The following is an 11,300-nucleotide window of genomic DNA, read 5'->3' on the forward strand; positions in this document are numbered from 1 at the left end:
CTGCAGAGTAATTTTCTTTCCAATGATTTATGCCCTTAAAGTTGCAGTTCTGGCTACATGCATCTCTATGACCATTTATTTTGTCATCTTTTATTTCCTGGTCAAAAGAAAGATGTATAATTGTTTCGTGCTCAGTCTTTGTCAGGGATTTAACCCTTAGACAGCTGGGAAGTAAAACTATATGGAGACTAGTATCAGACGCGTCTTATAAAAGGATACTACATTTCCCACAATGCAATGCAATACTTTCATTAGATCCTGACTCTTAAACGCTCCCACAGTTAAACTTCTGATCACTCCTGTGAGATAAGCCTGATGACATCACTATCTTCCTTATTGAGTTCAGACTTTGGATCCCCGGCACTCAGATGATGGCTGAGCTGTTCTTGTGTTAAATAAGTTTTCCTTTTAAGACTCATTTGAGCCTTAACATATTGTGATTGACTTTAGATTGTAGTTGACGCAAAACCTGAATGGCCAGCACATGATTCCCACAACATACAGGCAAGTTCCATGCAAAAGGACACAAGGGGAGGTTTTAACTTGTTTGTCCACTCTTTGAGCAAAAAATGCAATACTGCAAATAATGAATCCAGTGTTTACATGTCTGATCAAACAACCGCATGGGGGAGTACCTGAAATTTACTTCTCTTTTTTTTTTAGGTTTTTTTTTTTTTTTTTTTTTTTTTTGCATATCTGCTGATATCTTAAAATTACTGTTAACTTTTTTTTTTTTTTTAGTTTCCTGATCTTCTACAAACTTACCTGACTTTAACCTATGACGGAGATATGATTGTGTCTATGTGTATGGTTTAGGGAACACGGTGGGTTTGAATCACTCATCATGTGAAGAAAGGAAAGAGGAACTAACAGTGTTTGGTAACAGTATTTATCTCACGAGTTTTGAACCGCTTGATTATTCATCCAACGCAGTCGGCACCGGAGGCTTTTGCATTTCAGAGCTATAAAATAATCTCCAGACAACACATATCAGATGCTTTCTGTCAACACACGGGGTGCCCTGATGCGTTTTTTACGCGTGAAATCCTCTGGGCAGTTGATTACTGACTAAAGCTTTTCTTGAAGCATTAAATATTTGTGCTGAAAGTTAAACCAGTTCAGCTGACCAGCGTAGGGAACCAGCTTGGATTAATCCAGTACATTGCGTTTATTGTTACTTTTGGGGAGATTTTTGGCGTATAGGCTACCCAAGACCAAAGGTTGAACAGAGTTTTTGCTCAACGTATTGTTTGTGTTACTATTTGCATCATGTATTTGTCAATATGAAAACGACGGATCTTTTACTGTGAATAAAGGAAGTTTTATCACAGGAGTGCAATCAATCATGGAGCCTTATGTGCGTACCGAGCGCTCTTTGTCGCTCTGCAGGAGGTTGTGTTTTGCAGTGGGACATTTTCAGAACGACCTGTGTGCGTCTATGTGGTTCACCTATCTCCTGGTCTACCTCCACAACGTGCTGGGCTTCCAGAGCACCTATGCAGGTGTGCTGCTGCTCATAGGACAAATAGCTGACGGCATCTCTACGCCTTTGGTTGGATATGAATCCGACAGAACATCAACTGGCATCTGTGGGAAAAGAAAGTCATGGCATCTACTTGGTAAGTTATTGAAGACCATTCTTACATAGCAGTCTTTTTATGACTTGCAGAAAGTAAACGCTTTAAGAAGAACTGCAAATCATTACTTAGTCAAATGTAGATATTCATTGTAACAACAGCCTTTAACAAGTAAATAGCCCCCAAGTGAAGTCGGCTAATTATGATGTACCTACAACTTAAAAGATAGGTCTATTATTGCATTAGGTAGATTCAATAACTAAGTTGGCTGCATTATTAAATGTTGCTGGTGAAGTGGAACTTTTTTTCACTCATTTTCACTTGTTATATTTTGATGCATCATCGGGTTAAATTGTTGTAAATGCATCTGCCATAAAAAAAAAAGTATGGTTTAAAAAATGAGTTAAAGTCAGTTAAAGTGTCTAGTAGCCTTTTTTTCCTTTTCATATCAGGTATTGTTAAACGAGTCATGGTTTGTTTATATGGTAAGCCTTTAAAAGACGAAACACCGCCTAGTTGAACAAGAAACATTTATTGAAACAATCCCTCCTCTACTTTGCAGGAACTGTTAGTGTTATTATATCGTTTCCCTTCATTTTCAACCCTTGCCTGGCCTGCACCGACAGCACTCCTCAATGGGCTCAGATTTTATACTTCTCCCCCTTCATCATCATCTTCCAGTTCGGCTGGGCAGCCACCCAGATCTCCCACCTGTCCCTCATCCCGGAGCTGGTGACCCGGGAGAGCGAGAAGGTGGAGCTCACTGCGTACAGGTGAGCTGATGTCATCATCCTGTACAGGACATCTATTCGCTGATAGGCTACTTGTAAAATAACCTGTAGGCTACCAGAGTTAGCTGTAAACCAATTTACATCTGTAGTCTGATTGACCCGTTTATCCTCTTAATACCCATAACAGAACATACCATGCCCCCTAGTTGTTTTTTTTAGTTTATTTGCACATTGAAAAAAAGTGAAGAAAAATAAATCATATGTGCAGGAGAAGTAGAAACCCTCCAATACTGTGGGCTTATTGCAAAACCTCCTCAAACAAAGATAATAAAAACAAACAATGCATATTAAAATGTCAACTTTATAATAATCATAAGTATATTGTACCCAGATTTCAAAAAACATACGGGCTCAAGTGCATAACAGAGGATCTCATTTGAACACCTGGGTGAAACGGAACAAATACATGAACGTTTAGGGAGTTTGTGCAAAGTGGATTTTGGACAGAGGTCAGGCTAGTTTCCCCTTCAGACTGTCCTAATGCCACCTATAAGCTAACCACCTGCAGGCGGTAAATCATGGGGTTGTAAATAGTATCTTTGTTTCCCTCAAAATGTCTAACTATTTATGTTTTCCTTATGATGATCACCTGATTATGACTCTGACACAAATATTTAAAGGGAATATAGCCTACACCCTCTGGCATGCAAGTTGAGTTTAAACCTGCTATCGTATAGGTGAAGTGACTACAGACATTAAAGGACATTAAAAAATAATGATGTCATTAAGTGAAGGTATTTTGTGTGTTTATCATAAATCAAGAACAAGAACAACCTTTGCAGATGTGGCTCAGTTAGCTGAGTTGGTTGTCTCTTAATTCTTAATTCAATTCAGTTCACTAAACCCTGAAGTGCTCCTGCTGCTTCGTTTGTGACGTATTGATGTGAATGGGATTAATTCCTTTACGTAGCAACCTCTGCCATCAGTGTGTGAATGAAGACGAGTCGATTGAGTAGTCAGAAGACTAGATGTGTAAGTGCAATACAAGCTCAGGTCTATTTACCATTGAAGCATTATGTTTTAGTGTTTCGTTTACTTACACTATAACACACAAAGAGTGCTGCAGCTATCCCTTAATTATCGTCCAATATCCTCGATTTTTATGACATGACCTTTAAAATGTCAAGTCAAAATTAGGCTCAGTAGTGTGTGTCCTCCACGTCCCTGTATGACCTCCCTACAATGCCTGGGCATGCTCCTGATGAGGTGGCTGATGGTCTCCTGAGGGATCTCCTCCATGCACAAAGGCAGAGGTAGCGGTCCTGCTGCTGGGTTGTTGCCCTCCTACGGCCTCCTCCACGTCTCCTGATGTACTGGTCTCCTGGTAGTGCCTCCATGCTCTGGACACTACGCTGACAGACACAGCAAACCCTCCTGCCACAGCTCGCATTGATGTGCCATCCTGGATGAGCTGCACTACCTGAGCCACTTGTGTCGGTTGTAGACTCCGTCTCATGCTACCACGAGAGTGAAAGCACCGCTAGCATTCAAAACATCAGCCAGACAGCATCGTAACTGAGAAGTGGTCTGATGTCACCACCTGCAGAACCACTCTTTTATTGGGGCTGTCTGAAATTGATTGTCATTCAGTGTTGCTTCCTAAGTGGACAGTTTGATTTCACAGAAGTGTGATTGACTTGGAATTACATTGTGTTGTTTAAGTGTTTGTTTCCCTTAATGTAGACCTGCCACTATTTCATTGATTCTTTGCCGTGCTTGCATACATGTGTAACGATATAAACTATATTGGATTCTGCATGTTGACAAAAGATGTCCCCTGTGTGACAGCAGCTTTCAAAGAATCTCTGATGCAAAAATTCCCCACTGTGGGACAAGCAGTCATAGATTTCTGTTTTTTTTAATTCTTCTCTTAACTATTTACTTTCAGTAAAACAAAACTCGTTATTATAATATGAGACATGTTTCTGACTGTGGTGCAGTTTAATAGCTTATTTCAGCTTTAGTTGTTAAGATTCATGAGTCAGTAAGCAGTAGAAAAATAAGGGAAGTGTCATTTGTTGCCAGTTAAACCACCCTGCCATCTTTCAGCTCAAAGCATTCAAAATGACAAATTTCACAATATCACACACCAATGATGTGGTGTGTTCTTCTCTTCCTCTTTCCAGCTTCTTACCATTCTGAAGCTCTCGCTCACTGTCGTGTAGAAAGTTATTTTCAGTAATTTATTTTCCAAACTGTGAGAGCAGAACAGCTGACGAAACTCTGCTCATTTGCGACATCAGTTGTGTGTCAAAGTCAGACAGGTTATATTTAAACTGATGGAAGTGAAGCGTCGAATAGGGCAGCTTCTTGTGAAATATAAACAGGAAGTAACTCCCTGATTTCATCATCGTATCCAGAGCAGCCGAGACACTGAGGCTGTACTGTCTTAAAAGCTACAACAACCAAGATACAGTTTGAATATCTTTTCTTCCTGTTCAGGTACGCCTTCACCGTGGTGGCCAATATCACAGTGTTCACTGTAGCCTGGCTGCTCTTTAAATTCCAGACTCCACACACTATCAACCCTACAATCACAGACAATGTGGGCCCAGTGGACATCCCTCTGTTCAGGGTAACAAGAGTAATACCTTCTACCCCTTCCTACAATCCTGAAATATGTCTTTTTTTAAAAACCTATTTCTGCCTCTCTGTCTACAGGACCTGGCCCTCATTATGCTGGGCCTTGGGGCTTTATTCTCCCTGGTGTTTCATGTTGGTACAAAGGAGGCGACATTGGCCTCAGAGAGAGAGAATCTGCTGATCTCACCTGCCCCGTCACAGGATACCCCACCTCGTCCTGTGTTTCAATGGAAGAGTTGGCTGAAGGAGCCCTCCTTCTACCAGGTGACTCATGGAATTTAAATAGTTTCTTCTTCTTTTACAACAGGAAACTCAAATGTCATCTACTGCTTTGTTCCAAGTTATTAGTCAAATAAATATAGGGAATAAAAATCCTTGTAATTGCAATACAAACTGACTACTAAATCAAATGACATTGCTTAGTGACTCTCCACAGAGATATTGTGCCTTAATTCAAGCTAAATGGCTAGGAACTGACTCTAACTTTAGACTTTAACTTAACCATCAACACTTCAATGTTAGCTAGGAACGGTAGGCTATGGGGTGGAGCTGAATCTTTTTTACAACTCATCTGTTTTGATTAGCCTTTATAAAGTTTAAGAGTTGTTTAAATTCTTCCAGAGCGTTCTTCGCCCAAAGACTGGACTTTATTTTAGCCGAATCCCAATGCTTTGTTTTTGTTGTTGTTATCATTTGGAAAATACTAGCAATGTTAATGATCAGCTTGATATAAGTGCCTGTTTCTGGATGTGCTGCAAGGTAGTTGGATTCAGCATTACAAACAAGGGGACAATACCATACAGTAGTATGGTATTATAGAAGCATAACCCTGAGCAAGACATGAGAGGAAAATGGCCCCTGTGATATGATGAATGGTTTCACAATCTGGATAAAGTTTGGTGTCAAAGCTTTTTATACATCATAGCTGACTGATAATCAGTCAAGCCTGTTGTTTTGGAAGTCCTTTCCCTTCCTATCTTGTGTCAGAATTCATTTGAGTGGTGAAAAAAAAAAAAATCTCTGAATTAAATTCTCAGCCTCGGCTCCTTGATTTGCGTCACATATTTCCTCATTGGAATATAGTGTTGGTAACTTGGATTGTAAAGTAATCAGGATAAGCTCTTTAACACTTTGCTAAAAGAACATTTTGTTGGACCCTTTTTTTAAGGGGAAAAAGAGATTAAGAGTTTATAATATTCAATTCAATATAGGGCATTAAATCAAAGTATTGACTGTCAAACACTGTCTCTTTATGAAGTAAAATAAATGATTAAAAGACAATAACAAAGGTATTTCCTTTAAGATTGAGAGGCCAATATTCACAGTTACTTATGCAGTTACTTATTACTTATACAAGTCTATTGATTCTCTCACCTAGTCTGAACTCTCTCTGCCTCAAAGAGGAATTATAAATTACCCAACAAATACATTTGTTTACAACTGTTTCACCACTGCTTGTAGTTAGATTGAGTTGAATAAATGCTCTAGTTTTAGTCTAAACTCCAAACCTTCCATAACAGCCAAAATATGTTTTCTAATTCGAGATTTCATCACAATGCAAGAATGTATTTATTCTAAGTCTATCCATTATGGAACTCTATGCCTATGCATGACTATAGAAAATACTTAATATCAAGTGGTTGAGCTAAAATGTGTCAATACCTAGAACGCAATGTTTTGTTTGGAGGTTTCAAACTTCTTTCTGAAAAACTTGTTTCCTTTTGTTTGATTTGTCTACCAGGTGGCTTTCCTGTACATGTGCACCCGCCTCATAGTCAACTTATCTCAGACCTACATATCCATTTTCATCACCGCCTCACTGATGTTACCAAAGGTAAAACCACACAGCGTTATTTCATACTGTGACTTGTGTAACTCATTATAATCAACATCAAATGTCTGTGTTGCAGTTTCAATACTTATTTCCCCCCCTGTGCCTCTCCTCAGAACTTCATTGCCATCATACCTCTGGTGATGTATCTCAGCGGCTTTGTTTGCTCATTGGTCATGAAACCAATCAGTAAACTCATTGGGATCTATGTGAGTCCTTGTCCAATGAAATATTTATTTTTCAATCAACACAGCAACAATATCCCATCACGTAATACAACATTATTCTCCCACCATGAGTGTGATGTCAGAGAAAAAAAAAAAGGCAGACAAGCGAATGAGGTGAATTAAAATGTTAATTATGTGTTTGTTTTCAGATTACGTATTTGGTTGGCCTGGGGCTGGTGTTTGCTTTTGGCATCTGGGTGTATGTGGCCAAGCACATGGGAGCTGACAGCATTTATGGAGCTGCCGTGCTGCTGGGAGCTGGCACAGCTACCATCCTGGTCATGTCTCTGTCAATGACCGCCACGCTCATTGGGGACCAGACGGTAAGTGGAGAGAACAGCATTTAGAACTACAGCTTTTGGAGGAGAGATGTTAATTTGATGCTAAAAACAATAACACAGATAAGAAGTAACTGCAACCTTCAGTGTTAAAAAAAAGCCTCTGTGGAAGTACAAAAACCCAGAGTTCAGTTCCTCGAGTGCCCACTTGAGGGAACGCTTCAAAAGATCCACATTTTGTAAAAGCAGAACTACACGTTAACAGCTTAGTTTAAAAAATGCATATTTGATCACATTTCTTTATCTTGATGATCGATCTTGGTGGTCACATGTTTTCTTGCAAACACCTGTGATTTATTTCTATTTCTTTAATGTTGACTGTAATCAACAGCACCGAGGAAGTTACTGAGCCTTTTTATAAAAGTTACATTTTAACTGTTCCGAGAGATTGAACATCTTTCTTTAACTGAAAAAAGAATAAATAAACAACCTGTGAGGGCACTAAAATGTTGACATTCAGAAAAATTGAGAAAATGTAAATGCTGATTTTATCTTAATGTCCTTAAATGGGTGTTTCGATCTATTCATCTTATTTATCATAAACCACAAGATTTCAGGAGAAATTTAATCACAAGGCATACAAAAACACAGCTGCCTTATTGTGTTAAATGTCAACTTAGTATAAGCCGTCCATTCACAGGAGTAGATCCACTGTTTGATAAATGTATAAATGAGGTGAGGTTATCAAAACAATGTTTTCTTGCATCAGAGCATCACAGTTCGGTTGAGGTAAGGAAAATCTCAGCTGTGAAATCAAGGAGGAAGGCTTGTATTGGTGTGCCAAAGCACTTATCTGTTTTTAATTATGCTATATGCATAACATTGTTATTATTATTATTATTATTATTATTATTATTATTATTATTATTATTATCATTCAGGTTAAATAAAAGTAGACAACTGAACAAATACAGTTGAACCACTTGCCGCAGAATCTACAAATAAAAGATAATAAACTCCACACATTGAGACACTAAGCTATATTTCAAGATGACTTTAAAATGATTTAAAAACTAGGTTAGATTAGATTAGATTATGTTAGCTAACAACTATTAGTAGCATTTCTCCAATCTCAGCATATTGTATATTACGCTAGCTTGCTCTCCTATTGTAACAACAATAAACATACCTGTGCTAGCATAAATAATGGCTCAATGTGTTTTCTAATTTTCACATTTATTATCCTTCTGCTTATCAGTACAGAGGAGATGAAATGATATTGATTTGTGAGATTAATTATGTTCATATGATTTTGACCTTGAGAACAGTAATCCAACACTATACTCTCTTTGTGATCATCTTGTATTTCTGTTTAATTAAGCAGCAAAGTGGAGCCTTCGTTTACGGATCAATGAGCTTCACAGACAAGGTGGCTAATGGTTTTGGGGTAATGCTCATCCAGAGCCTTCGACCATGCAAGTAAGTTTTACACTTTAGCACCTTGTTTCTGATGTATTAAAATGAGTCTGGGGGAAGCTGCAGCAAAGATTGTAGCTGTTGTGTGGTGGATTTAGATATTCTCCTTCAGACAGAACACAAGGAAATCCTCAACAACTTAAATAGTCAGCTTTTTTTTTGATAATTAGAATACACATCAGGAAAAGTTGACTTTGAATTCTTGATATGAAGCCACATCTTCTTGTGACATGAAGTTTAATATCTGTAATGTGAGCAGTTCAGTCAAAGAGCATTTTCAAAGATCAGGTTAATATTTATTCACCACTTGTGTTTTTAAAGATCTACAATAAGAAGAAATGGACTAGGGCCTGAGTAACAGAGACATGGAAGAGATGCATGGAGTTTTTTTCTTCACATGTAATTTTCTGTTACTAACAAACAAATAGAATAATAACTGCATATGCAAAGCAAATGGCTTTGTGTAAAGGTCCCCTTGAAAAAATAATACTATGATTTTTCCTTCTTTCAGGTTGTAAAGAGAATCTGGTTGATTTATTGAATTGAATTAATCTTAAAGCTTGATGAATGCTCAACCTTTCTGTCCTCCACAGCACAGACGCCTGCTGTCCAGACTGTGTTTGGTTCTATCGTGACGTCATGGCGATGGTAACCGGGGGTGTGGCCATTGCTGCAGCAATTGGCCTGTTTACAATTATGACCTGGCCAATCAGGATACGGAGAAATTAAGGTTTAAAGTCTGTGCTACAATATTTGATATTTTTGCTTCTGTGAGAACAAACAGACAGATCCTTGGCATAGATAGAATAACTTGCAGTACAGTTCTGTCAATGGGTCAATTTTATAAGAGAAAAGGGCTTCCTTGTTGGACAAGGAACCATGCAAAAAAAAGTTAAAGCCATGCTGCCACCTAGTGTAGGAAATTGTATCTACATTGCCTCCCAGGCTTCAAAATAAGAATTACATAGACAACACAGGTAAAAACTCAACAGTCTTTCGATGGATTCAGAAGTGTAAAATAAATGGAGGACGTGCAATCTCGTATAGACTGCTTGATACAAAGTATTATATTTAATATATTTAACTAGATGTTTTATTGGAAGGATTACAAACTGTACAATTTAGCCAACCCTGGGGACTCACAACATTTCACATGAAAAAACACTTACATTTCTAAATTGAATCAAGCCATTATTTAGGATGAGATGGCCTCTTTTTTTTAAATGTGCGCGTGCGTGTATTTGTGTGTGTGTGTGAGTGTATAAATGAGACACACATTAGCATGAAATCTAATAGGCCCATACCTTCCTAACCATGGTTATAAAACCAGCTGCTTTCATCCCATGTGCTGTAGGGGTAACTGATCATTAATTGGTTGGCTCAGAATATAATCTGATAATTAAAATCACATAATTTATCTGTTTTGACTAAAGTGACACCTGCATGACAAACGCACTGTAACGAAACCGATCATTTTTCAAATCAATTCAATTTTGTGATTGAATTGATTAAATGCAACATTATTTTAATTCATTAATCATCAGATATGACAAATAACTCCTTCCTTGTTTTGTCCATCACCATGGTATGTAGACAAAGTATATGTCAAAATATAAGAACAAACTCCTGTCATTAAAGGAATAACACCAGAAACATGAATCAAGGACTGTGCTGTTTTGGTTCATTCTAATGTCTCGTCTTTGTTCTTCATTCTCACTTTTCTTTGACTTTTTTTTTAATTTTTCTGAATTAATGTTGAAGCAAGTATTCAGGTCCTAAAAACAGCTGTTGGGTTTGGTAGATGTTTGGTGCCCCCAATGGTCACAGCAGTAAATATCTTCTCTCTTCACTGATTTTGCTCTGTACATGATTGTGTGTTTTCTGACCAGAAAAAAAAAATCTCATTCTGCTTTCTTTAATAGTAAAATGTACCCTCCCCTGGTTATCTTTTAAGTGACAAACGTAAAGGCTGTTTCAGCAGCCTAATGTTGATTGCCTTGGGCTGACACCAACCCTTCTGCGACAGTTTCAGGCTTTAAAAAGGATTCTTCTTCTTCTTCTTGGTGGTCCCTTTGCTTTTGCAGAGGCATCTATTATTCATTCAAGTCTAATTCATAAGGTAGTAAAAAACAAACAAACCAGAAAACACCTCAGAAGAGAATTGACTAAAATAAAAGCACTAATTCCATGTCAATGTGATTAATTAACAGTACAGACCTCAATAAAATAAAGAGTTTGACTTTATTTTCTCCATTCTGTCTATCAGTGCTCATCAGTGTGCATCATTCAACAGACAGGTAATACCTATATACCATCAACAATCGTATGAAATGTATGCATCCTGCTGTTAAAAGAAACATAATCTCTTAATTAAGTGCTTTCAAAGAAAATCAAGAAGAAATAGAAGAACCACATTGGTTTCAGGGCCTTCTACAGACACATGGAGGAGTCAGTCAGTGGGGAAAAAGTTGGCAGCTATGGGGGGATCCGTTGGGGCATGGCACCCCAGAGAAACAATATGTCCATAAACATGCAAA

The 11,300-nt window shown here is 38.0% G+C and overlaps 1 protein-coding gene across 1 annotated transcript; it reads left to right on the forward strand.

Moving 5' to 3' along the window:
- The first annotated feature begins 50 nt into the window (after positions 1-50).
- On the forward strand, positions 51-10,422 carry mfsd12b (major facilitator superfamily domain containing 12b). The gene is made up of 9 exons (XM_079349803.1): positions 51-1,619; positions 2,140-2,350; positions 4,811-4,943; positions 5,030-5,215; positions 6,693-6,785; positions 6,899-6,991; positions 7,159-7,332; positions 8,672-8,766; positions 9,357-10,422. The coding sequence occupies exons 1-9, from the start codon at positions 1,346-1,348 to the stop codon at positions 9,490-9,492; spliced, it is 1,395 nt and encodes a 464-aa protein (XP_079205929.1). The 5' UTR covers positions 51-1,345; the 3' UTR covers positions 9,493-10,422.
- Positions 10,423-11,300: the final 878 nt, after the last annotated feature.

The sequence above is a fragment of the Symphodus melops genome (assembly GCF_947650265.1).
Source record: "Symphodus melops genome assembly, chromosome: 8".
NCBI lineage: Eukaryota > Metazoa > Chordata > Actinopteri > Labriformes > Labridae > Symphodus > Symphodus melops.